This window comes from Artibeus jamaicensis, unplaced genomic scaffold, assembly GCF_021234435.1.
Source record: "Artibeus jamaicensis isolate MK-2021 breed Jamaican fruit bat unplaced genomic scaffold, CSHL_Jam_final scaffold_847, whole genome shotgun sequence".
Classification (NCBI taxonomy): Eukaryota; Metazoa; Chordata; class Mammalia; order Chiroptera; family Phyllostomidae; genus Artibeus; species Artibeus jamaicensis.
Window position 1 is genome coordinate 349,502 of NW_026522057.1, and position 27,834 is coordinate 377,335.

At 49.6% G+C, this 27,834-nt stretch overlaps 1 protein-coding gene across 1 annotated transcript; it reads right to left on the reverse strand.

Moving 5' to 3' along the window:
• Positions 1-3,479: 3,479 nt before the first annotated feature.
• On the reverse strand, positions 3,480-26,764 carry FAAH (fatty acid amide hydrolase). The gene is made up of 15 exons (XM_037149474.2): positions 26,480-26,764; positions 15,398-15,511; positions 13,434-13,568; positions 13,075-13,208; positions 12,790-12,996; positions 12,532-12,572; positions 12,130-12,254; positions 10,502-10,627; positions 9,901-9,998; positions 8,638-8,737; positions 8,294-8,334; positions 7,400-7,439; positions 6,820-6,928; positions 6,209-6,354; positions 3,480-5,953 (listed from the first exon to the last, which is right to left on the reverse strand). Exons 1-15 carry the CDS (start codon positions 26,672-26,674, stop codon positions 5,825-5,827), a joined length of 1,740 nt encoding a protein of 579 aa, XP_037005369.2. The 5' UTR covers positions 26,675-26,764; the 3' UTR covers positions 3,480-5,824.
• Positions 26,765-27,834: the final 1,070 nt, after the last annotated feature.

Genomic DNA, 27,834 nt, shown 5'->3' on the forward strand with positions numbered 1-27,834 from the left:
GTAGCACATCAGGCTGCCCTGATGGGTGATCTGGAGTGACACACCCGAGGGCTCTTTTCTTGGCCCTGATCTGATCCATATATTTACTGGTGACTTAGATGAAGTTGGAGAGGTCCAGTGCTCAGACTTGTGGGTGGACAAGCTGAGAGGCAGAGCAGAGAGTGGGCAACAGTGCCAGAATCCCAAAGGCTTTCAATAGGCTGGAACCTTGCAGTGGCCCTAAAAGATAGTGTCTAACAGAGACAATGGCAGGTCCCCTGACTGTGTCCTGAACTCCAGTATCACAACCCCAGGGAGAGAAAAGGAGGGTGGACAGGGACATGACTGGCACCTCCTATAAACAGACACCAGCAGAGGAGCACAATGCACAGACATGGCCTCTGTCCCCAGTGAGTGTGGTCACCTTGCAGAGAACCTAGCCCCCAAGGGGTGTTCAGTGCATATTCTTGGGATGGTGCACGAGGAAAATCTGGAGCCAGGCAGGGGGGTTCAACTCTTCTCTGTTCAGGCCTTTTTTTTTTTTTTTAAGATTTTATTTATTTATCTTTAGAGGGGAAAGAAAGGAGAGAGGGAGAGAACTGGCCTGCAACCCAGGCATGTGCCCTGACTGGGAATGGAACCGTGGTTGCTTGGTTCCCAGGCCCGCGCTCAATCCACTGAGCTACACCAGCCAGGGCTCAGGCCTTTTTAAAAAATTTTAAAATATATTTTATTAATTATGCCATTACAGTTGTTCTATTTCCCCTCTTCATTCCCCTCCCCCTTGCACACCCCTCCCCCACCATTCCCCCCTTTAGTTTATGACCATGTGTCTCAAGTTCTTTTTTTGTTGTTTTGTTTAAATATATATTTTTATTTTATCGATTATGCCATTACATTTGTTCTATTTCCCCCCTTCATTCCCCTCCACCCTGCACACCCCTCCCCCACCATTCCCCCCCTTTAGTTCATGAACACGTGTCTCAAGTTCTTTAGATTCTATATTTCCCCTACTATTCTTACCCTCCCCCTATCTATTTTCTATCTACCATCTATGCTACTTACTTTATGTACCTTCTCCCACCTTCTCCTTCTCCCACTCCCCTGTTGCTAACCCTCCATGTGATCTTCATTTCTATGGCTCTGCTCCTGATCTAGCTGTCCTCTTAATTTGCTTTTGTTTTAGGTGTGGTTGTTAATAACTGTGAGTTTGCTGTCCTTTCACTGTTCATCCTTTTTATCTTCTCTTTCTTAGGTAAATCCCTTTAACATTTCATATAATAAGGGCTTGGTGATGATGAACTCCTTGAATTTGATCTTATCTGAGAAGCACTTTATCTGTCCTTCCATTCTAAATGAAATCTTTGCTGGATAGAGCAATCTTGGATGTAGGTCTTTGGGATGGAAGGAAGTATTCCAAGTCATGTTCAGGCCTTTTGTGTTAGATAAATTAGCACCCCTCGCTCAGCTTCGGTTTCCCTCTACAAAGCAGAAGTAATGATGCCTGTTTTTTCCAATGATAATGAATTGTTAACTCCACAGCCTAATAGGTGTTGAATCCTATTACTAAGACACAATGCCTATTTTAAAACATGTACAGAAGCACAAATAGGCCCTTTCTGCACACCTGACAGTTGTAAGAGGACAAAGACCCTTGCCTTGGATGAGCAGGAATTCTTGAGGCAGAGACACAGGAAGAGTGTTCCAGGCAGAGAGAGCAGTGAGCCTAGAGCTGGGAAGTGTGCAGTGTCCCAGCAACACCTGAGGGCCCTGTGGCCAGGATGTGAGCACTCAGGAATGGGAGGAGACCAGAGTAGACAGCATCATACACATCAAGCATGGTTTTGAAGGTCATCATCAGGACTCTGGACTGAGAGTAACACCAAACATCTTAAGTGTGATCAGATGTACATTTACCAAGGTCACCCATTTCTGAACATGGTAGCTTGTATCTAAGGGGGCCACCATCAAATCCTTCAACTCCTAGTATGGACATGCCACTCCCCCTTTGAGAGGTACAGTCCGTTCCTCACTCTCCTTGAACTTGGGTAGGCCTTAATGACTTGTTGGCTCAATAGAATGTGTTGGAAAGAAAGTTTTGAACTTCTGAAGTTAGATTACAAGAAGACATGCAGCGTCCGGAAAGGCCCCTTAGAATGCTCACTCCTGGAGTCCTGAGCTGCCAAGCCAAGTTTGACTGCCCTGCTTTGGTGACCACATGGAGGGGCCTTGAGCCTGCAACAGAGATGGTGAAGGGCCCAGCTGAGCCTATCTACCAGCTGTGCCCACCAAAGCAGGAGACATGCAAGTGAAGTCATTTTAGTCATTTCAGACTAGGCCATCTGTCAGCTGAGTATCATTGAAGAATGACTCTAGGTAATGTCACATATAGCAGAAGAATTAACTGTCCAAGTTATTGAATTCTGGACTTAAGGAATTGTGATTTTTGTCAAGCTGCTGTTTTTTGTTTTGTTTTTACAATCACATTGATCATTAGAGCAGTGAATAATAATGTGAGATAACAAGATAAACTATTAGAAAGCTATTACCAGTATCACTCATCAAGGTAGATATCTTGCAAACCAAGTAGAAAAACACAAATAGAAAATACATAATATAGAAATAAATTGATCATGTCTGATTTTTTTTTTAACTTTTTAAAAAGGTCATCCAACTGCTATACGAAGGACAATTTGTTACTAGTCTGGTGATGGGGAAGGCCAGGCAGGAAGCTGTGGCAATGGACCCAGGAAAGGAGGAAAAGCTGAAAACAGGCAATAGTCACATGACTTAGAGGGTCTTGGTGCCCCTGGACCTGTGATCAGAAGGGAAGGGGCTGGCTATGCTGTCACTCCTCTGTGCCTCAGCATCATGGGACACCAGGAAGAGCTTGCTGCGAAGGCTCTGACATAGACTGACCCACTTTTCTATTCTAATTCCCTCACTTCTAGTAGTGGGACCTTGGGAAAGGTATATCACCTTTCTATAAAATGGGAAGATGCCTATAATTCAGTTAGTAAGTGGATTAAATGGCATAACTATTAAGTGCCCAAAAGATAAATCGGTCATAGTAAGTTCTTGGTAAATGTCAATACATCCACTCCTTTTTTGTTGTTGTTTTAAATATATTTTATTGATTATGCCATTAAAGTTGTCCCATTCCCCCCCTTCATTCCTTTCCACCCTGCATACCCCTCCCCCACCATTCCCCCTGCCTTTTATGTCCATGTGTCACAAGTTCTTTAGATTCTATATTTTCCATATTATTCTTGTCCTCCCCCCTATTTTCTACCCACGATCTATGCTACTTATTCTCTGTACCTTCTCCCCCCTTCTCCTCTTCCCACTCCCCTGCTGCTAACCCTCCATGTAATCTCCATTGCTATGGTTCATCTCCTGATCTGGCTGTCCTTAGTTTGCTTTTGTTTTAGGTGTGGTTGTTAATAACTGAGTTTGCGGTTATTAATTGAACAACAACGAACAAAAATTGAACACGGGGCCCTGTGGGACACAGAATTTTATTCTTGGTAGGATGAGAAGCCATTGGAAGATTTTAAGGAGAAAAGTGACTCAATCTGATACACACTTCTAAGGAGTCACTCCGGCTACTATATGGAAAATTGGTTGGGAGACAGGTGACGATGGAAGGAGGGAGCCAAATGAGGTTACTGCAGTGTCCAGGAGAGGCAGGCGACTTGGATTTGAGAGTAGGAGTGGAAATGGTGCTTCTGCAATGACCACCTCTGCTGCCTTTCAGCAGCATTTGACCCCTTATTGCCCTTTCCCCCAGTCCTAATCACCTGAGGAACAGATGTGCTTGTGTCAATGTCCACCACCCCCACGAGCCCAGGAACCCAAGGATGGGAGCCAGGCCTGGCTGAACTCAGCACCACTAAGCACAGGGTGGGTGTGACCATACTGAGGCTCCAAGGGCCTATCACTGAACCAGTGAAGGAATGAAGGAGAGGCACTGGCACCTTCCACTGAAGCCTCACATCAGAAAGCACAAGGATATCAGTAACCAAAAACAGAAAACTGGGCAGATTGCAGGTAGTTTCATGGAATTATATGAGACAAAATGACACAGCAGTTATGAGGAACCAGGGCAGAGTGCCACACCTTTTGGGTCACCCCCATCAAGGTGTTCATGCGGGTTGGGCCTTCTAGTCAGCACCAGGGTGTAGGGCCTCACACCTGCTCTGAGACTGGGACTACCAAGGCAGGATGCCCCTGGCAGAGAATGTTGGTGCCACTGGTTCTGCAAACTGGGGGAGCAGAAACATCAGGACGGTGAAGGAAAGCACCTAGATCTGAAAAGAGTTTGAAGTAGGCCAGCTAAGAACCTGGGGTCCACCCTGCTGGAATGCTCAGGCTCAGAAAGGCCTTCTACAGCAAGCAGGGGATTCAGGGCTGGGACCAGGGAGGAGTGAGATGGCCCTGCTGTTAGGGCCAAGAAGTCTGTCACCAGAGAACACAGTGACAGACAACCTGCCAGGCAACGCAGTGCAGTGAGAGGTAACCTGGCAGACTGAGCTGAGACAGCTCACTTGCATCTCACTTGCCAATTTCCAAACCGCCTCTCTCTGCCCCTGGACCGCCTCCCTAGCTCATGCCTAGGTGGTTAGGATAAAGGAACAACCTCCTTATCCTTGTCCAGCCTCCATCCATCCAGTCTACTCTCCTCACTGCACTTGCGTGATCATTCGAGCTCCCCATTGCCCTTGAGACAGGATTCAAATTCCTGCACTGGCCCCGAAAGTTCACCCTGGTCTGGCCCCACCTACATCCTCGCTGCTTCTCCTGTGCCCATTTAACATGCTTCCCTCTACCAAACGCATCCTGGCCTTTGGGCATACTGTTATTTCTTCTCCCTGGGATGTTCCTCCTTCCCTATCTCAGCCTCTGGGAACCTTCTAGACTCAACAGAGGTCCTCCTCATTCAGGAAGCCTTCTCAGACCAATATAGTCCTTGGCCAGCCCTGTGAGCACTTTAACAGACTGCCTTTTCTGATGCTCACCTCCCCAGGCCTGTGGGTCCTTCTCTCCAACAGTACCAGCTCAGGGTCAGCACTCCACTCCTTGCTCTCTCTTGTGCCCAGCCCTGTGCTGGCCACTAGGGACAAAGATGCACAGTTGGGTCCCTGCCATCAAGGAGAACCAGTGCGCTATGAGAGGCAGCCTCCCCACCCAGACGCCTTTGGGCAGGCTGAGGGAAACGGGCCGCCTACTCCAAGGCTCAGAGGAGGGAGGGAAAGCCTTCTGGAGAAAGAGGGATCTGAGCAGGCGTCAAAGTATTTAAAGGCAGAGGATCTGCAAGGGCATCCTCAGCACATGGAAGAAGAAAAAAAAGGAGGAAGCAAAAGGGCAATGTCTCTATCAAAGTAGGACTCAGTCTAAGGCAGGGTGCAGGGAGGGGTAGGGTGAAGTGCTGGGTCTGCAACACCCACTCTGGGAAGCCTGTGTCCATCCTGTATGTGACGGGAACCAGGGGAGGTTTGGGAGCCGGACACTGACATGGCTGGAGGCAGGCTCTAGAAGGTCAAGTCTCCAACCCTGTGCCCTAACAAGGACGGCCAGGAAGTACACAGGATAGAAACCATTTTTTGACTCTCAGTGGGCCTTTGCCCATGTTATACCCACTGGCTGCCACATGTGGAGAGGGTCAGGGCAGAGGCTGGGGACCAGGCAGGGGAGCAAGGTCCAGGGAGTCTTGGCTTCTTGGAGAGGTAAAGGGAAGGAAGCCTGTGCCCCCAGGTAAATATTTCCTTGAAGGGTGGCAGCTGTGCCCTGACCGGGCTAGGTGCAGATCGAGTGGGTCCTCCAGAGGCAGCTGGGCAGGCAGCAGTCAGAACAGCCGCTTTTCAGGGGTCATCAGTCGCTCCACCTCCCGCATGAATCTCAGACACAGCTCTTCTTGCCAGGGTAGAGCCACGCACTGCACAGCCACAGGCAGCCCCACACTCTTCTTCATGGCCTGCAAGGGACACAAGGATCAGGATGGGAGGTAGCGAGGTGGGATCCCACCCTGGGTCCAGAAAGTACCCCAGCTGGGCAGGAGGGGCAGCACAGCAGGGCCAGGCTGCAGTCTTTCAGGGCCTTGCATTAAAAAAAGAGAGGCAAAGACTCTGTGTGCTTATATACTGTTTTCTCCACAGCAACTAGAGTTAGGGTATAGGTGAGTCCAGGGGAAGAGAGACCCAGAGTTGGCCAGCCCAGTCCATGACCTCACCTTCCTCAGCGCTTTGTCCCAGATGTCTCCAAAGTAGCCCTGGTAATGTTCCATCTGGGCCTCATCCTCGACGGTCACTGTGGTGACAGGCACCACCCCCGCTGGGAAGTCCAGGCAGTTGTAGAGTATAGTGTAGCTGACGGCCCCTGAGACACAGCACAAGTGGCTGGAACAGCTCAGTGACTTTCGATGCCAACTGTCCTGTCCGCGCCTTAGCCTCCCACCCTGTGAAATGGCACCCGGTCTCCACAGGGGAGACAGGGAAAGGCTCTCTCCCAGGGCTGAGACTTGAGTGAGTGACAAAGCCCCCACCTGGAATGTGGAATGTTGTTCCTATTTTCTTGGCTTATCTAAATTCCACCTGGACTTCAAACAGCACCTCCCCAAACCACACACTCTGTAACTCAAGATGAATGGTGGGTGTCCTTCCCAGGGCATCCCACAAGATTCCCACCTGTCTAGCCAGCCGGACTATGAGCCCCTCAAGAGCCAGGTTCTCCCCCAGGGATCCTCTTCTACTTCCCAGTGGCCCCACCAGGCACAGGGCTGAATTCACAGAAGAGAGGGGATGGCTAGAGGTGTCAGGGGCACAGCGGGGCAGCAGGCCTCACCTGAGGCCATGCCTGAGGCATTCAAGTCCATAGCAGGGCCCAGCATGGGGGTGAGCACCACATCCAAGTCCATCGCTCTCCACTGGGCAATCACAGAGTTGCGGTACACCTGGGGAGGGGACAGGCTCAGGTGGAGCACTCAGACCCAGCCCCTCACCTGAACTCTCCAATACAGGCACTGTGTGGCTGGGGTGACTCTGGCCCTGGCACCTGTCCAGGGATCTAAACTGAGCCACAGCAAGATGGAGGTCCTTAGGGCACACGGCATAGCTATTTTCAGCGGAAATCAATTTCTCCTCCTCCTATACAAACTGTGGACACCATTCTTCCTGCCAGGATGGCAAAGAGGGGTGAAGAGGTGTCTAGAATAGGAGCCTCAAGCTGACCCAACCCCCAAGGATGTGCATTTGGGCAAGTGAGGGTCAGAGAGCAGGGCCCAAACAGGCCAGGCCCGGGAGGGGAAGAGGGAATGACAGGACATTTCAGGAGACCAGTGGGACCAGTGCCCAAGAGACTCTACTGGCGGTGCCCTGTCCACCCCCATCCCCACCCCACCCTAGTCTAGGAGCTCTGGCCTCACCTCGATCTCGTGATGCAGTTCCCAGAGCTTTCCAGTGGACCTGGCAGAGAGAGTAAGGTCATCAGCTGTGAAGGCCACAGCCATGGGGATAAGCACTATCAGAACCCTACCCTTAACGCCTCCCAGGTCTCACTCCTGCAGGGACCCATCTCAACATTATGGGAGCTCTGTGAGGGAGGTAGTGCAGGACAGAAGTTCAAATCCCTACTGTCCTGCTGAGAAAATGAAGGCCCAAAAGGGACTTAGGCTGGGTCACCAGTGACTCCACAGCAGACCAGGCCTGATTCCTACCTACTCTTAGCAGAAAACAGAGCTGTCAAAGGTCCTAAATGCCTGGTGATGGGAGAAGGAGCAAGTCCACAGGCTATCAGGGCCTGAAAATGGGGCAGCTTATGCCCTGCTTTTCCTGCTCAAGACACCAGGGACAAATAAGACTGTGCAGCTCAGTGCGGCTCAGATCGCTAGAAGCAGCATCTCTCACAGGTGCCCAGTATCCCCCTTTCCCTGCCCCACAGCAACTCCTTCCTGGCCCTTTCCACCCATGCCCAGCAAGGCCAACCTTCTCCTCTCCACCACCCACAACCTGTTAGCTCCCTCAGGCCCTTGCTTTCCAGCCAGACCTGAACTTTGCTGCAGGAACTTTAAGATGCCACCTGAAGGCCACAGAGGGAGTACATAATAGACTCTTTAACTTGATATCACCAACTTGAATAGTGTTGGGGACAAAGAGCTCCTGTCCTCAGCACTTAGTCAAGTTGGAAATATTGAGTAACAGACTTGCTACCCTGTCTGGGCCACTTCCAGCCTCAGAAGCTACTTCCCACCTCCTTTCCTGTCAGAAACCCAGGTCAGGGAAAGAGAGAGGCAAGTATCTGAGCTGGTAAACAGTCTTACCGAGACTTCATGCCACTGAGAAAGGCTGCCAACCTTGGGACCTGCAGAAGGGCAGACACGGGGTCAGCGACTCAGCTTTGGGCCAAGTGTTGACAACAGTTTTCTGCAGGCCAACCCACCCGTGTCTTCTCCCTCAGTCGATTCCCCTCACATCTCCTGTTGACACCCCTTGTAGCATTCAGGCTCATTAAAGATGATAGGGAATGGGAGGAGGAGAGGAGTCTGGGTAGGAGCCGAAGAGAAGAGACCATGCCTGCACAAACTAAGAGAGGCTACGGAGAAGGGGGAAGAGCCGCAGACACTCCCTCTCACACACCCACCCCTTCCACTCCCTGTGCCCTCACCAGGGGCTTCAGCAGGAAAGCCAGCAGTCCTTTAAGCCACCCAGGCAGCTTCAGAGCCAACATCAGATTCCTCAAGCAGGGGTCCACCAAATCACCTTTGCTGGGAGACAAAGGGTCCAGTCTAGGCATTCCCACCCCAGACTTCCCTCCTGGCTTCCACCACCCACTGCATTCCACCACCACCCCGCCCTTTTTTTCTACTCAGCAACCCTTGTCTACCTCCCTCCTTGCCAGACTCAGTAACCACTGGTCTCCGATCCCTCCATCCGCCTCCTTTCAAATGTGTGACTTGTTTCTGCTATTCCTTCAGGACGCCTGGGCTCTACTGGACCCCCCAGTGGAGCTCCCCAAGGCAGGACTCCGTGTCGCATTCCCTGGCAAGCTCAGCTCCAAGCAATAAGGACCGAGGGCAACATTGCCCAGGCCAGGGCTTGATGCCGAAGGCGCCCTGTCGATGATGCCAGCCTGGAGGCACCAGTGGGGCTGTCCGTAGTGGGTCACCTATGATGCTTATCCCTAGGGCGGTCCTGGCTCTAGATCTCTGGGAAAGGTCTCAGATGGCCAATCCTCAGCCTCAATCCCAGGGCTAGAGTGAAGGGTAGCACCTTCTACTGAAGCCTAGGCCATACTTGGCTAGTGGGGGAAGTCCAGTCAGCCCAAGCACGTCACCATAGATACCTGCAGAGCTCTGTCCTCTGCCTCTGTCAATGTTTAAGGTCTGAAAACATTCAAGTAGAACCAGCTTCCCTCTCTAAATGTGAGCTCTGCTCCACTACGTCCCTTAAAGCAGGCCTGTCCAAGCCACCAACTTTACAGAAGAGAAAACTGAGACTCTGCTTGAAACGGAAAGACGTGGCCCAAGTCAGAAGAGCCTTCAGTCACAGCGTGATGTCTAGGCCCCTCCCCACCTGCTTGATCCTGCCCTTGTCTCCCAATCTTTCCCAAACAGACAGGTAGCTCCCCGCCCATCTTCCACCTCTCAAATAGCTCAACTCAGGGCCAGGCCACAAATGCTCAGTCCAGCCTTCTCTTGTACTGGCACCTTTCTAGTCTCCCTGGTAAGGTGTCTCCAAGCTTAACCTACAATTGGAGATGCAGTGTGGTCCCTGCCCAGAATGCTTAGTCCTCCTGTGTGTTCAGCTGAGGCCTGTCCCCAGTCCTTCCCCAGGTGGCCCATTCTTGGGGGTCAAAGCACCCTGCTGCTCTCCCCGAGTCTCCCACGTCCTGATTCCACCACAGACCTCGAAGCCCGTCAGCACTCACAAGTTCTGTAGGAAGCTGCTTCCGCCATCGCTGAACATCCCACCTACCGACAGGGTCTCCAGAGCATAGGGTATGTTCCTTGGCAGGAAGGGAATCAGCTGCAGGGATTGAAAGGTGGAAGACCTCCAAACCTAGAAACACTTGGGTCTCACCACCCCCATGTTGCCAAAGTGGCCTTGAGGACAGACTGGACCAACTCTGCCACAGAGTAGCTCTCACTGGAACCATGACGGTAGCCTTACTGGCCCATGAACTCCCTGGAGGCACACATAAACTTGCCCGAGACGAGCAAACCAAAACCCACTGGCCAACCATCTCGGGGCCCTGGGAACGTGTGGACAGGGGCACACCACTGTGGTTGATGAAGCCCTCCCAGTGCCACGCCCACATGTCCCTAGCACAGGCCGGTTCACCATTAATCACTTACCCCAACGCTTCTGATTAGCCCTCTATATACTGATGCCACAGGGACACAGTTCCCATCCCCCACCACAAAACAATCGGGGTGCAAGGATGCCAGGAAGGGATGGCAGCCATGGGTGCCAGGAAGGCTTCCCAAAAGAAGGGCCATGCCAGGACTTCTGGGCTCCCGCAGCCATACCGTGTGGCCAGCAGCCTCTAGTCTCTGCTTGGTCTCCAGCACAGCCCGCTTCATGGCCGGGGTGGGCATGGTATAGTTGTCTGTCTCATAATACCCCACACGCAAGGGCCGAGAGCTTGCATAGACCTGGGGACAAAACCCAAGAGTCAGAGTCGAGTCAGGAGCCAAGGCAAGGCTCCCAAAGATGGGAAGCTACTCAGCCAACACAGCTGCCAGGCTGCGGCCTGGATCCAATGAAAACTGACCTCCAGGAAGGCCAGCCCCTTTCACCAGGTACCCTCACGATGGCTCCACAGGTGGGCAGAGCAAGTATGCAGATTCCCACATCAGGAAACTAAGACTTCAGATCTAGATAAGGAGATAGGCTCACAGTGGGGCCAAAACTGTCCCAAGGCCACCTGACGCAGAGTGACAATACTGAATTTGGAACCCAGGCATCCTGTCTCCTGAGCCGAGGCTCTGCACTGCCCATTTCAAGAATACGAGTCCTGACTCCATCATAAATTGTTCCAGACCTCAGGACAAGGACCTCACTTCCACCTCTCCTCCCGTTCGGGGAGGGCGTCGTAAACCACTGGGTTCAGTTAGAACATCCTTCTCTGCTGTTGCCGGGGAGATCACCCATCAGCCCAGATTTCCCACCTGCCAAGAAACACTTAAGCTCACTCTCTTGTCCAGGGCCCTTGGCCTCTCCAAGGCAAGCTGGGCTGGGTGAGGGACAAGTGCAGCTTACTGTATGGACGAATGTGACTTTACTATCCACTGCCTACATCCATTTACCTTGACTACTCCTGAATGTTTTGTACATAAAGTACAAATAATTTTATTTTTCACTCTTGAAAACCCCATCCACTCTTTTAATAAAAGTATCAAATAAGTTTATACTCTAAGACTCCTTAATTCCCTCACCTAAAAAGTCCTCACCTTGCTGTGTCCACCAGTCCTAAACTATTGTTACATCATGATCCTTAGAAACCCCTATACTTAAATAGGACTTTCAAATCTCAACGAATATCCCTGCTTTGCCTGCCGATCCACCCATCCTCCACCACCCCCTCCCCATCCTGTTGCTACTAAGGTTGTGTTGAGGTAATGTTCTCCCTCACCACAGAAATTACTGAACTTGGCTTGGTCTGATCAACAGGCTAATTGGTGGTATTTTGGGGAGTCAGCATGCAACTCGGTCCACAGATCCCAGCTTTCTCTGACAAGGAGACAGCTGTGCCTTTAACTGTCCTTAACTCACTCTCAGCCTATGTGCCAAGCACCACAGTGAGGGTTGGGGATACTGGCACAAATACTGAAGAAAGGCTCCCATTTGCTGAGAGTCATACAGAGCAGGTACAGGAGTTCTGTCCCAAGTTGTTCTCCGTGCTGGGAAGCGGTTTCTCAGTGGCAGCAGCATCCTCAGCAGAGAGGTTCCTAGCTGCCAATTTGAAGTTTCTAAATGCAGGTAAGGGCTCCATCTGGTGGCTATCTTGGAAGCAGCAGCTGATCCTGGTCTCAGCTCGCTGAGGGTGGTTTTCAGGAGACAGGGCCTCCACAGCCTGCCCCTCCTGCCTGGAGGCTGCTCTCTGGGCTCCAGTGATACTGAACTCACTCCCGTGCCTACCCCTACCCCTGCTCACCTCCTCCTTGAAGGGCAGTGGGGGCACAGTGGGGTCCAAGCGGAACATGTCCTCACACAGCAGTGCTCGCAGGCACAGTGCCAGGCTATCCACGTCCCGGGCCATGGGGCCAACTGAGACCTGTACTGTCAGGTGGGGAGGGGAGGGAAGAGAGATCACTCGGCCCCAGTGGGCTCTGGGGTAGTGTCCAAGTAAGGGCTGGGCCAGGGAATGTGGGCAGAGACAAGGAGGTAGGAACTCAGACCTAGAGTGGATGGGGGTGGGGCGGTGGGGGGAAGAGGGGAGGCAGCAAACCCTGCTCCCAGGACAGGCAGGGGCAGAAGTGGATAGGCAGAACCCCTCCCCGTCCTCCAGACCCAGAGCTTTATAGGGCCTGCCGCATAAGGGAATTGCAGACCTTACCTGCCAGCTGTCCATAAATACAGCCCTTCAGGCCAACCTTGCTAGATAAGAAACACAAGATGTTGGAAACAGGAAGGAGCCAACCTCTGCCCCACTACACACCCATACAGCAACTCAGGGCCAGTTGCGTTGTGATACTCCCTCCCAGAAAATCCCCAGTTAGAGAACCCCTGCCTGCAGCCCAGAGAGGTGGGAAGCTAGGTCAAGGTCACACAGCAAGGGTCCCAGAAGCTTCCTCCACCACCTCCTACACCAAACCTGAGGCGGTTCACTGTGGGCTTGAGGCCGCAGATGCCACAGAAGGAGGAGGGAAAGCGGATGCTGCCCCCGATGTCAGTGCCTAAGCCCAGGAGGGAGCCTCCAGCTGCAATGAGGGCCCCTTCACCCCCCGAGGAGCCACCTGGGCTCTTGCAGCAGTTCCATGGGTTTGTGGTCTGGCCGAAGAGGGGGTTGCTGCAGTCATAGCTGGAGGAAGCAGGAATGGGTCAGCCATGTCACACCGGCACAGGTGACCCTGCCTTCACACCATGCCGGAGACCCAACCTGAGCATGGACTGGGGGACGTTGGTATGCACGAAGGGCACAGCACCCTGCAGCTTCAGCACCTGCACCACCACACTGTCACACTCCGCTGGCACCCCCTCATTCACGCTCAAGCCCAGGGTCGAGTCCTGGCCCTAGAAGGAAAGATGGTCACCGAGAGGGACATGGCTGATGAGTCAGGGCCCTTCGGCAGCACAGGGTCCTTTCCCACCACCCTCTCAGGCCAAGGCAAGGCACACCATGGTGCCCACGCAAGGCCTCTGGACCTGACACTTCCTGAGGGCCCAGGGTAACCCAGGCCACAGAGCTGGCTGGCAGCAATGAGGGAAGTTGAGGCCTGAGACTGCGGCAGGGCACACCTGGTAGCTGAAGCACTCCTTGAGGCTCACAGGGACACCATAGAGCAGGCCCTGCCTTGGGACCTGGCACAGCTGAGTCTCGCAGTCCGCCAGGTAAGTGGTCACGCAGTTGGTCCCTTTGCTCACTTCGTAGGCCTAGGGGAGGGAGAAATGTGCACAAGGCAGAGTGAGGCTAGCTTTTAAAATAAAAAAAGCTAACAAACTGCAGTAAAACATACATAACATAAAATTGGCCTTTTAAAGTATACCCAGGGAAAGGGAAGTCCAGAGCACAGCAGATAATCTAGGACCCAGCACCCACCTCACTGGGGAAATATGGCCCGAGCTGTACCCTGGCTGTCTCTGGTCTTCAACCCCAAGTGGAAGAGAGAGAGTAGTCCCAGGGCCAGGGCACTCAAAGGATAAAGGTACTGGCATCAGAAGCCCCCAAAGGGAATGAGTTGGAAGGAGGATGACCCTTGGCCACGCCCCTCCCCTTCAAGTCACACCTCTGCCCAGTGAGGCAGACCGGAATCAGACAGGGGCGGATCCCCACCTCAGACCACACTCAGAGTCAGCACGGAGCAGGGCAGCAGGGCGAGACCCAGGCTCCAGCCTCCCACAGCCCAGTCCACTCATCTGTCCCAGGCCTGGCCCACATCTGCCCCAGGAACTGTGCTCTCTTCCAGGAAGTATTGAATCTGATAATCAAGTCACACAGGGGAGTGACTGACTCACAGTAAAGGGGTTGGGAGCTTGGCCACACCACATTAAAGCTCTCACACCACACCACACCCAACAGGGCCCTAAGACAGGAAAGGCCAGGGAACAATGAGGTACAGCTTTCAGTAAATACTCTGGTTCCTGTGAAACACCTGAGAAAATGCATGTAGGTCCTGTTATCACACTCAGGCTCATGAAATCTGTCTCCCGGCTACTGAAGGCAGGAAGGCAGGAGGTCAATTTATAACCAGAATGCTTTCCTGTGATCTCTTTCAAGAAGTCATACACAAGTCACATTCATAACGTTATCTCAAACATATTTGTTGAGCACTTTTGATTTGAAAGACACGCCATCCAGTACTGAGGTGCAAAGACAAATAAGATAAGCTCTGTCCCCCAAAAAACCCACATTTGACATGGGAAAGAGAAAAACAAGGCAGGCCCTATAAGGCGATGAGAAATGTGCTAGCTCGGGCTGGAAGGAGAGGAGGGTAACGGAGACTTCATGAAAGAGGAGATTCCTTCTCTAAGCCCTGAAGGCTCAGCCAGAGGCACCTGTTGCAACAAGCAGGATAAAGAAAAGGGAAAAGAGCCTTCTAGAATATAGGAACCCCACACAAACCAGCACAGAGCATGCAGGCCCCAGGTGCCAAGGAACTGCCAACAGCTGAGCAGTAGCTGGCTTGTGCAGGAGCTTGCCTCAAGCTCCCGAAGGCCTTGGCCAGAGGGGATGCTGGAGACGGGGGAAACAGAAGGGTGGTGACTGAGGAACCGGAGACCTGAAAGGGATCTGGCCAGGGGCCGGCACTCGATCATGAAGGGAGATAGTGGTGGAGAACCAAGGTGGCTGAAGGCAGGTGCAGATAAGGGGGGTGGACTAGAGAGCACAATAGAAAAACAACAGGCTAGACTTGGTGACCAATGGGGTGGGGACAGGAGGGAGAGGGAAATCTGGGCTGAAAGCCAGGTTTCTGGCTAAGACAACATGCTCAGTGCCCTCCTCCTCCCCATACACACAGAATCCGTCTCTCTGTTTCTCTCTCTGTCTCTCTCTCCATCTCTCTCTGTCTCTGTCTCTCTTCTCTCTCTCACATACAAACACACACACATCTGTAGCTCTGGCTCCTTCCCACCCCAGCAGCCCCTGGCACTGCGTTACCGCCAAGGCCCTCAGCAGGATAAACTCCAGGCCAGGTTTTCCCCACAGCCTGTGCTGGAAAGCCATTGCAAGAAGATCACCGCCTGGCGCTGGTCGGCCTTACCTTTCCCAAATAGGTGAAGAGCACAGCCTGTGGAGACAGCTCCCCATTGTTTAACTTCTGCATCAGCTGAGGCAAAGTCAGGGCCAGCAATGCTTCTGAGTCCAGGTCAGGGTTCTGGGGAGACACCTCAGATCAGTCCCCGAATCCCTACAGGCCCCACACAGCTGCAGCGGACACCTGTGGGCCACGTCCTCATGTGCCCACACCTACTGAGCAGATGCTCAGTCACATGCCAATCCATCACAGACATGCCCACCCACAAATCTGAGGCTGTGTCGCAGCCAGGGCAAGCCCTTGCCACCTTGGACAGCACGGATATTGTCTCTTCACGAAGTTTCCCAGAGGGGATACCCAGGGAGAAGCCATGCTCAGGCTAATTTTTTTTAATTAATTAAAACAAAAACCCAAGGCTCTGTGAAAGATGAAATGGCAAAGTGAACACTGGAGAGATATATTTGCAAACTCCATATTCAACCAAAGGGTAGTATCTGAATGTACAAAACCCCTCAAAAGGCAATAGTGAAAACAAACACTCCAGTCGCAAAATAGACAAAAGACATGAACAGGCATTTCATTGAAGAGAATATACAGATGGCAAATAAGCAGATGAAAACATTAAAATCACTGAGATATTATGACACATGTACCAGAACACTTTAAGTGAAATATATAAGAACAGTCCCAAGTACTGGTGAGGATGTGGAGAAACCAGTTGCCCCTGGATCGGTGGCGGTGATATAAAATGGTATAGTTGCTCTAGAAAACAGTGTGATAACTTCAAAAAATAAACAATAACAAAAACATGCAATTATTGCACATCCCAGCAACTCAACCTCAGGATATTTATTCAGAGAAATGAAAACTTGTGCCTTGAGGGGATATTCAGAATTTGCACATTAAAAGAGAGTCTCCCTGCCCTGGGTCCAGAAGGAAACCCCTGAACCACTGCAAAGCACCACCAGCGATGGCTGCCCACTGTGTGCCAGGCGCCGTGCTGGGATGCTCTATGTTTTGATTAGATCGACTACCATTTCCTTTGTACAGTAAAGAAACTGAGGCTCAGATGGGGGAAGTGCCTTGCTTGGGACCACACAGGCAAACCTACAGTTCTCTGCCCACCCAGCACGGGCTGCCTGCTGGCTGTCCGCCTGCACCTGACCACTCAGCCACTAACAAGGGAAAATGAAAAAGAGAAGCACCCACCCTGGGTGATTAGGCTGCAGCTGAAAGCCACATACAAAAGAGGGTTTTTTTCATTCATTCCACAGATATGATGCTTACTCTGTACCAGGTGCATGGGGTTATAGCTGTGAACAAAAAAGGTGTATCCATGCTTTCGGAGGTTTACACAAGATACAGATTAAGAGTGAGCAGATAATTAATAAGTAAACAAATAAGAATTTTGGACAGTGATTAATAACATAAAGAAAATAAAACTGGGTACAGGAAATGGGCAGCATGCAGGTGAAGGGTGGTCAGGAAAGAGCTCTCTGAAGGACAAACATTTGATCAGATACCTCATGGCCGGGTTTCAAGACTCCCAGAGTCCCTGGGATCAGCCTCTACCTGCAAACACCCAGCTACTTCCTCCTCAGGGGTACTGGGCTGATTAGAAGACTAGGCTAAAGGAGATCTGAGTCATAGCCACCCATTTTTATCTCTGTGGTCTCCTGCTCTTGTCAAAGTCTCCAGGGGCCTACTCGTTGCCAAATCCAACACAAACTTGACTTTGCTTTTTTTGTTCCATGTCTCCCTGGAGACTCCCTGGGCCTGGAGACACCACCCTCCCTGATCTTCCTCCCGCCTTTCAGCTATTTCTGTCACTTATTCAGTCAGTCAACAAACATTTTCTGAGCATCCACTATGTGTCAAGGACTATGTTATGGACTATGAGTTTAAGAAATGACTAAGACAGGCAATTCTCTGCTTTCAGAAAGCTTACATTCAAGAGAACAAATTAACAAGTAACGAACAGACCATGGCAAGTGTGAGAAAGAAGAGTGCTGTGGTAGAAATAAGCAGAGAACTGATTCAGATGGCATGGGCAGGCCTCTCCCAGTGGGTGACATCTCGGCTGTGATTTGAAGGATGAAAAGAAGCCAGACAGTAGAGACAGACAGAGGTTCCTTGAGGTTCCCTCTGGGTACCTCTTCTTCCCTCTCTGATGCTGGGAGAGGTCATTCTTTCTGGTGGCCTCCTCTCCAGGCCCTCCACCTGCCCAAGGGCCTCCTGGTCCTCTACCCAGTCTGACCCACCTGAGCTGAACTTCATTCCAAAGACTTAAGTTCTTTGGAAGAACTTATACCAAAATAAGTATAAGCTGTTATACCAAAGGTTTAAAGCTGTTGTAAAACAGCTTTATTAGTTCAAATCAAGACATTACACTAGCACACCATGATGTAGCACTTAGCTCTTCCCTGGGTATTTTTTTAAAAATATACAAAATGATCCCTGGCTGGTGTGGCTCAATGGATTGAGCACTGGCCTGCAAACGAAAGGGTTGCCTGTTTGATTCCCAGTCAAGGCACATGCCTGGGTTGTGGGCCAGGTCACCAATTGCGGGCACTCGAGAGAGAAATACCACTAGAGTTGTGATGTTTCTCTCCCTCCCATTCTCTCTCTCTAAAAATCAACAAATAAAATCCTTTTAAAAATATACACAAAATGAAAAGTGAACATTCCCCCAACTCTGGGACCACCCTACCCAGTCCCTCTTCTTGGTGGGGATGTGGCAGGGGGACCCCAAGCTAACAGTTTCTGATGAAACCTTACAGGAAAAAAAAGTTTATGAAAAACTCACAATGTATATAATTGGTGACCTATACACTATTTTTGCACAAAGGGATCATACTATACACACAGTACTACACCTTGCCTTTCTCACCTCACAGTGAAAGACTGTTCCCCCCTCCCCATGATATACATAAGTGATCGTTGTTTTGTTTTTTAAATGCCTAACAGTATGGCAAAGAAAGTAAAAATCACCAGAGGGCCCAACACTGGGGTAATTAGCACCGACAGTCTGGCTGCCGTCTCCTGCCTGGCTAACAAGGTGCCACAAAGTCCCTGTGCACTTCAACTACAAGCTAACAGCAAGCTCTCCTCAGTTCTCAGTATAAATTTTTAATTCTTTCCTAATGTTCTTCCATGCTGAAAGTTGATGACTCCACTGCTAGCAACTACTTTAAAGTCTTTAACTGGTTATCAGGAAGCTGAGACATTTTCTCTTTCACAAGACACCAGAAGGAAGTCTGTACCTCCAGACGACTTGGGGAAAACTAACTTTGTACGGAGAATGCAGGAAAGTGTACAGACAACTTCAAACTGAGTGTTTGGCCACTCTAATACGCACACTTTTTCAAGGGAATGACACTATAGCTACCATGGAATCTGCGGACCCCCCAAAAAATGGATTCTGTGGACCAGAACCTCAGAGGGTGAGCTGATCGTAAATTCCTAAGTGGGCAGGTCATGGTGTGTAGTTATTCCTCAGGCTTACACAACCTCTTTAGCGAAAGGTTTCAGGCCAGCCTGTCCATTCATTGTTCTTGTGTATCCAGGTTAACACTCCTTTGAAATACCAGGAGTAATACCACTATAAGGGAGTGTTAACCCTCAAGAGAGCACACAATCTTATTAACTGTCCTGTAATCCAATCCCTGACTTGCTTTCTCCAACTATCCTTATGTCCCCTCCTTAATTTCAAATGCACAAAAGGACCTACAAAACTTTTATTCTCTGGAACAGCAATTTTCCATCAGTCTGTCACAAGAATTTTTAAAACACACAATACTTGACTATTTAGCCAGAAGCACTAGCTCTTTTCCCTTAGACTGTCAAATTTAAAAATGACAATAGCCAACACAATAATAACCATCCTGTGTGAATGCCCTGTCTTATATAGGTCATGCAATGACCTATATAAGAGTTGCATCTTATTGGTAACATCACATGATAAAGTTGTATCTGATTGGTTAATTCTTGGTACCAGAAATTCTCATAGCCCTGGCCCGGTACCTCAGTTAGTTAGAGCATCCTCTGATTCTCCAAGTTTGTGGGTTCAATCCCCAGTCAGAGTACATATAAGAATCAACCAATGAATGCATAAATAAGTGGAATGACAAATCAATGTTTCTCTCTCTCTCTTTCTCAAATCAATACATTTTTAAATACATTTTTTATTATTGTATTACAGTTGTCCCAATTTTTCCCCTTTTCCCCCTTCCACCTGGTACCCCCCTTCCCTCCAGCAATCCCCCCATTTATTCATGCCCATGGGTCATGCATATAAGTTCTTTCGCTACTCCAATACCTATACTGTTCTCAACATCCCCTGGTCTATTTTGTACCTACCAATTTGTGCTTCTTAATCCTGGTACCTTCCCTCCATTTTCCCCCTTCCTCCTCCCAACTGACAACCCTCCAAATGATCTCTATATTTATGATTCTGCACCTGTTCTGCTTGTTTGCTTAGTTTGTTATTGGGATTCGATTATTGATAGTTGTGATTTGATTGACATTTTTATGTTCATTGTTTTGATCTTCTTTTTCTTAAATAATTCCCTTTTAGCATTTCATATAATAATGTCTTGATGATGTTCATCATCACCTTTAGTTTTGCCTTGTCTGGGAAGCACTCTGTCTGCCCTTTAATTCTAGATGTTAGCTTTGCTAGATAGAGTAATATAGGTTGTATGTCCTTGCCTTTCATGACTTTGAATACTTCTTCCCAGTCCCTTCTAACCTGCAAAGTTTCTTTTAAGAAATCAGCTGACAGTCTTATGGGAACTCCTTTGTAGTTAACTCTCTGCCTTTCTCTTGGTGCTTTTAAGATTTTCTCTTTATCTTTAACCTCTGGCATTTTAATTATGATGTGTCTTGGTGTGGTCCTCTTTGCGTCCATCTGGTTTGGGACTCTGTGCTTCCTGGACTTGTATGTCCATTTCCTTCACCAAATTAGGGAAGTTTCCTTTCATTTTTATTTCAAATAAGTTTTTAATTTCTTGCTCTTCCTCTTCTCCTCTGACACCCCTATGATTCAGATGTTGGTATGTTCGAAGATGTCCCAGAGGTTCCTAAGCCTACCCTTGTTTTTTTTAATTCTTTTTTTCTTTCTGCTGTTCTGATTGAATGCTTTTTCCTTCCTTGTGTTCCAAATCATGGATTTGATTCTTGTATTCATCCCTCCACTGTGGTTCCCTGTAGGTTTTTCTTTATTTCACTTAATGCAACCTTCATTTCTTCCTGGGTCTTTTTTATGGCACTGAAGTAAGCAATGAGTTCCTAGAGCACCCTGATAACCAGTATTTTGAACTGCGCATCTGACAGTTTGCTTATCTCCACTTCACTTAGTTCTTTTTCTGGAGTTTTGGTCTGTTCTTTCATTTGGGCCACATTTTTCTTTGTCTCTTTACTTTGACAAGCTCCCTGTGTTTCTTCCTGTGTATTAGGTAGAGCTGCTTTGACTCCCTGTCTTAGGGCACCTGTTAAGTTGTATGGAACAGAGCCTTACTTAATGCCAGGGTGGGGCCACCTATGTCACCACTCTGTTGCTCTGTGTGGGTGAGAGTTCACAGAGGAGACAATGCCACTGCCTGGCCTCTGGAGTTTTGCAGAGGAGGAAGTTGTCTCCCCACTCGTACTCCATTTTTTCCCCATGTGTCATGGTGCCCTTCCAGCTATGGCCCTGGTGATGAAACCCAGAGAGGGTGTGTCTGTGTGAGTCCTAAGTTCAGCTGTGGGCCCTTTAAGAGGACACAATTTCTTTTACCACCCCAACCCCGCTGGTTTTTATAGCCAGAAATTATGGGGATTTTCTCTCCTAGTGCTGGGCCTCTAAACCATGTAGTCTGGACTGGGGCTGGGATCCCTCACTCCCAAGGCATTGCTTGTAATTTTTATCCACCACACTTCGATGTGGGACCTCCTGTTCCCATCTCTATACCTCTCTGCACCTCTGCCCCTCCTACCCATCTGGAACATGTGGCTTCTTTAAATCCTTGGTTGTCAGACTTCCACACAGTTCGATTTTCTGACAGTTCTGGGTGACACTTGTTTTGCAGTGTAGCTATATTTTTTGCTATAGTTGTGTGCAGAGGTGAGATGTGTTTACCTACAGCTCCATCTTGCCCCAGAAGTTCCAAAATCAGTAATTTTCTTTTAAATTAAAAAAAAAATCCTTATAGCCCTGGCTGATATGGCTCAGTGAATTGAGCACGGGCCTGTGGAGCAGGGGGTCACCGGTTCGATTCCTGATCAGGGCACATGCCTGGGTTGTGGGCCAGGTCCCCAGGGAGGGACACATGGGAGGCAACCACACACTGATGTTTCCCTCCCACTCTTTCTCCTTCCCTTCCCCTCTCTCTAAAAATAAATAAATAAAATATTTATTAAAAAAAGAACTTAAAAAAAATCCTTATATACAAGTATAGGCACCTGTGTTTTTAAAAGAGCCGCTAGGGTGCAAAAAGGTAGGTAATTATTATTTTTTTGTAAGTCGATCAAAACTATACCTATTTTTCATCAGCTAGGCAAAAATATACATTTTTTATTGTGCCACAGAATTTTAGTAACAGGTTTATGTAGGCAATGAGATGAAAAGGTTGTAAGTCGCTGCTCTGGAGCAACTGCGACCTTGCTCCCCAGCATGTTTGTCAAAAAAAAAAAAAAAACCTCATAAAAATTCTCTACAGATTTGGGAATTTCTACGTCAACAAGTCATCATCACTCCTCCATCTGTTTTCCTCCTTTTGAAACACCTACTGTCCTAATTTCAGGTATCCTGGATTGTCCTCCATGTCTTTTTTATTTTCCCTCTTGGCTTCTTAAAAATCACCTTTTGTTCTATTTCAGGATATCTCTTCCGGCAAAGATGGAGGCATAGATAGATACACTTTGCCTCTTTACACAACCAAAAGAAGGACAATAACAAATTTAAAAACAAAAAATAACCAGAACTGACAGAAAATCGAACTGTATAGAAGTCTAACAACCAAGGAGTTAAAGAAGAAATATTCATTCAGACCAGTAATAGGGGTGAAGACAGGCAGGAGGGGTGGAGAGGACTTGTGGCAAGGCAGTGGCTGGAGGACCACATTTGCGTGTGGATAAACCAGGAGAGACAACTGTGGAGTGAGAGAGACCATGCTACCCAAGGTTCCAGCGCAGGGAAAAAAGCCTCAAAAACCTCTGGCTGTAAAAAACTGTGGGGTTTGTGGTGGAGAGAGAAACTTCAAGCCTCATAGGAGAGTTCATTGGAGAGACCCACAGGGTCCTAGAACACACACAAACTCACCCCCAGCTGGGAATCAGCACCAGAAGGGCCCAATTTGATTGCCAGTAGCAGGGAAAGTGACTGAAAGTCGGCAGAGAGCCAAGCAAGTGGCTCATCATCACCAAGTCCTTATTATATGAAATGTTAAAGGGACTTATCTAAGAAAAAGAAGATGGTAAAAAATATGAACAGTATAATGACAACAAACTCACAACCATGAACAACTAAACCTAAAACAAAAACAAACTAAGCAAACAAGTAGAACAGGAACAGAATCACAGAAATGGAGATCACATGGAGGGTAATCTGCAAGGAGAGGAGGGGTAGAGTGGGAGAAAGGTACAGGGAATAAGAAGTTTAAATAGTAGGTACAAAATAGACCAGGGGAGGATAAGAATAGTATAGGAAATGGAGAAGCCAAAGAACTTATATGTACCACCCACAGACATTAGCTAAGGTGGGGACGGGGGGAATGCTTGTGGGAAGGCGGGTACAGGGCAAAGGGGTATAAAGGGAAGGAAAAAATGGGACAACTACAACAGCATAATAAATAAAATATACTTAAAAAAAGATATCTCTTCCATTTGATCATACATGCTACTGACACTGGTCTCAACAAAAACTATACTGTCCTTCAATCCATCTACTGAATCAGGTTCAAGGTGGGTTTGGAGAAGGCCAAGAGATGGAACTACAGGTCAGATCCATTTGAAGGAAGTAACATTTGTAAGACCAGTAGGATTTTGACAAAACAGGTTGTAACAAATGTGGGGAAAGGGCATTGAGCCTATGCATGCAAACTACAAATGCAAAGGCAAGGAAGCATGAGCAGTTGTTCTGTGATATCCCTCCCAGCTATAATATTCTATTAATAGATTCCCTCTTATAGACTGGAAAAACAGAATCAACTAGGTATCTCATCACCAAAAAAGAGTTTATTCAGGAAAAAGAAAGGATTGCAATCCAGTGTGTGCAGAATTGCCAAACCATATGTGCACACTGAACCAAACAAAGATGGAGGAGAGACTTAATAAAGACGCGGTGGAAGTGAAAGGGAGGGGCTGTTGCAACCATAGAACTGTTATAAACATAAGGTTGTTCCTCATAGGGATATTCAGTGACAAACAGTGCAGAGCTCCTCCCCTAATCCCTAGCTCCTCCCACAGGCCCTCCCCCTTATGTCTAGGTTAAAGTCTATCACAATTTTATCAATCTCTTCAATCTAGAAAGGATATCAAAACTCATTTAGGAAGCAGGGTGGGGAAAACAGACAAAGAGTTGTTACAGGTTGTTAAGCTCAAAAGGTCAACAGAAAGTTAACTAGAAATATACCTTGCTTTACAGTTGTTCTAGATCGAACAATAGACAACTGTTTTGTGATGATTCAGGCAATGCTTACGATTCTCCCCTCCTTCAACACATGAGGGGAGAATACAGGAGCTATCTAGGCTCCCATCGAGCTTCATGTGGAGTCTATCAGGCAGGAGCTGTATTATAAGCTGCTGTAATCTCCCAGAGGTCTGCTCAGAGTCCTGCTTCCCTTAGTGTCCCTTGCTATTCATGGCCAGGCAGAGAAAGCCCCAGAAGAAAGGCTGCTAAGACATCTTCAAAGCCCACACCTCCCAGTCATCCAGTGACTCCAGAGCCAAGCAGAGGCAGCCTTCGAGTCGGGGAGGTTCAGGCTGGTGTCCAGTTCAGCCTACCTCCTACCTGCTCCCAAGGCCTACAAAACTATTGTCATCAAGATCACACCCCTTTGCTCCTCATTCAAAACAGTGAGACTCCTGAGGTAACTCTCCCTTTTTATCCAGTCTTAGCAAAACCGAAAGGAAATTTCTTGGCTTCCCCTCCTGGAAGAGCTAGGCTTTGCGGTTCTAAGGCCAAGCTCTCTTGCCCCAGATAGGGTGTGTAAACAGCTCTTTGTATTTCAGAGTCAAAATTTCTGCCCTGAAGGATTCCATTCTTAAAATTAATGAAAGGTGGTAGTTCCAGAGGGAAACTAGATACTGATGCTTGGAGTTGAAGGCAGGGAACACCCACCCTTCCACCACCCCACACTCCTGCCAGCAGGTGGGCTTTTTGCAACTGGGAAGGGAGTTCTGCAGGCAGCAACTGTGGGTGGATTCCTACAGCTGTCTCACCATGGGATTTGGAGCTGGCAGAACTAGGTGGGCTGCACAGAAGGACTTGGTGCCTTGGCAGCAGCTGAGCAGATCCCCAAGTGGGGCACCTAGGATAGCTCAGGCAGAGAAGGAGAACTGCACAGTGGAGAACCTGTGCTCAAGTAGGGGACGTGGCCAGTCTGGATGGAACACCAGGGCCTCCCAATCAGGGCAGAGGGAGCCCTGAAAATTGACTGATGGTGGACTTTTCAGCCAGCTGGATGAGTACAGGCTGGAACCAGATACATTTCTATTTCAATAAATAAATAAATGTGATCTATGCTAGACCAGGAATGGTATGGAGTAATTCATCCCATTACATCTAATCAAAACTTCACCACAGTCAAGGCCACACTCTGGGTCTGGCTGCCATTCAAGGTTCAGTCTCCTTTCCTAATACCTCTCCACTGGAATGAGGCTGGATAGTCCCACTGGGCATCTAGGTTCGAGTTCCAGCTCAACCACAACTCAAAAATCACTTGCTGCATCTGAGTCTGTTAAGAGCCATTTTCTGCGACTCCCTCCCAGTCTCCCACCTAGGCACACCCTCCTGCCTCCTATTGTCTCTGTCCCCTGGACCTTCTTACCTGTCAGACAGGAACCCTATCAAAACACATGCCCTCAGAAACACTCATAGCAAGTCTTTTCTCCCTCAGCACACACAACAACTACGGCAATTCAGCATTTTGATTTCTAACTAGGTCTAGTGCCTCATATAACTGGAAAAAAAAGCCTCCTCTTCTGGGACACTCCTCTGCCTCATACTCACACTGAGCTGATCTAGAAGGAGAAAACCTTGCTGACAGATCACCCAGGAAGGTCTGGAACTAAACCTGCTCATAGAAGGGACTTGTCAGGAGTTGGCCATGACAATCTGAGCGTGGGAGCCGGGGAGACTTCCATTCTGGCCCGAAAAACTCTCTGCCCCCTCTTAGGCTCCTCACAGAGTTGAAACTCTAAAGCTCTCCGGATTCCCTCGGCAATCACTCGGTGATTTCAAAGTCCTAACCCTAGCATCCTATTGGTTCTCACGCCTGTGTTTTAGCGTTCTTAATAGCCAGTAATTTTTAGATTCTCTGGCATGGAGCGGAGCTCCTCTTTTTTTCCTTCCTCTCTTCCCTTCCCTCCTTCCCTCCCTTTCTCCTTCCCTTCCCTTCCTTCTCCTCACCCAAGGATATATTTTCATCGATTTTTAGAGAAAGGGCGAGAGGGAGGAAGAGAAGGGGGAGGGGAAAGAGGAAGAGAGACACCGACTGACTGCCTCCTGTACGCGCTCCGAGGGAGTTCGAACCTACAGCTTTAGGTGTGTGCCCTGCCCGGAATTGAACTTGTATCCTCTTGGTCCACTGGACTACGCTCCAACCAACTGACCCACCCGACCAGGGTCAAAGCTCCTCCTTTGACCCAGTGCAGATGGCCTTCTAAGACCTAACCTATCTTTCGTTTCCCTTCCTCCCCTTGGCCCCACCTGGCTCAGAAAGAGCACTGAATGCATTTGGGCAAAAATAGGTTCCGAAAGTTACAAACCTGCGCTGCCCACACACCTGCCCTGCGCATCACACGCCCCTCCGCGCGCGTCGGGGCAGCTGAAAGTGCTGCTGGGGGTAGTCCCAGCCTGCGCCCCTGGACCCCGACCCGGACAGTCACCTGGAGTCGGAAGCGCTGCGCCGCCTTGTCCATGCTTTCTAGGGCTGCTTGCTGTTTCTGTCGCGCTCGGGCCGCCGCACCACGCGCCATCCGGCCACCGGACCAGCGCAGGGCCACCGCTGCCGCTACTAAGCAGCAGGCCACAGCAGCCCCGGAGGCACTGGAGAGCGCAGCCCACAGTTCGTTCAGCACCATGATCTCCCTCAGTAGAAAGCTGCTGAGAGCGACAGAAGACCCAGCACTCTTGGATTCCACCGCAAAACCCGGCCTGGATCCGCCTGCGCGGGGGGAGGAGTCGGAGGAGAGCTGCACTACCACTGCGCGCCCGCCCCCGCCCCCGGGAGCGCGCCATTGCCAGGCAGCCGGCCGGAGGCCGGCTTCGCGCAAGGGTTAAGGGTCAAGGTTTTGGTCCCCCTGCCCAGCTGCACCTCAGCGGTTGCTCTCCGCGTCCTCTTGCACAGGGTCAGGCTGAACTGGAGGACCAAGAGATGAAGCACAGGCATTAGTTAGCAGCGGTTCAGCGCCGCGATTCAGCGCCGCGCCTCGGCCTCAACCCAGGGCACCCCAGAGCTCCTACTCCCAGAAGACGCAGACAGCTGACACCCCTGCAGAAAAAGCCAGGAAAAAAGGACTGGGAGAGAGATCAATGGCCGCAAACTGTTTAGCAACTGTTATGGAGAACCTTGCGTCAGAGCTGGCACCACAGGGCGCCCACCTTTTCCCAGCGTGTGGCTTCCAGGGAGCCTGCCCTAGGACCAGCTGAGGAAGTTCCTCTGGGGATCCCACCTGCTGTCCCCTCCTTGTTATCCAATACCGGGATCCCGTGCCTCTGGCCCTGGGCTCCTCTTCATGGACAACCCATCCATCACTTGTCTGTCCTGCTTAGCCACGTGGCAGACTGACCTCCCAGGTCTTTTTCCAGTCCTGGGCCCTCCTGGAGTTCACACGCAGCAAGCAGAAAGAATGCCTGACCAGGACCAGGTGTCTGGGGACCTGTTGCCCTTTATTAGGAGGGTGGAAGATTACACACACACACACACACACACACACACACACTTCTCCCATCCAGGCCTCTTTCACAAGACTTTATGTGCTTTATCTCATTTGTTCTCCCAACAGACCTGTAAAAGGAAGGCATTTTTATTATCAGTTTACAGATAGGGTACCTGAGGACAAAAGAGGTTAAATGACTTCTGTGAGCCACACAGGTGGCTGAGTGGGGTTGGGGCCGGGCAGGGGGTGGGAGGCATTCAATTCAGGCCTGGTCCTAAACCATTGCTCTTACCCATGAAGCAGTACCACCATTACTGCCCCTGGAAGTGAGGCCCTGTAGAAAGGGGTATAGGAAAGTGCGT

Coding starts and splice junctions, on each gene's coding strand:
- FAAH (XM_037149474.2), bottom strand. CDS start 26,674: ATGGTGCTGAACGAACTGTGGGCTGCGCTCTCCAGTGCCTCCGGGGCT. Junction 12,997..13,074: donor GTCCCCCAGTCCATGCTCAG/GTTGGGTCTCCG, acceptor TGCTTCCTCCAG/CTATGACTGCAGCAACCCCC. Junction 10,628..12,129: donor CACTGCCCTTCAAGGAGGAG/GTGAGCAGGGGT, acceptor TTTTGTCCCCAG/GTCTATGCAAGCTCTCGGCC.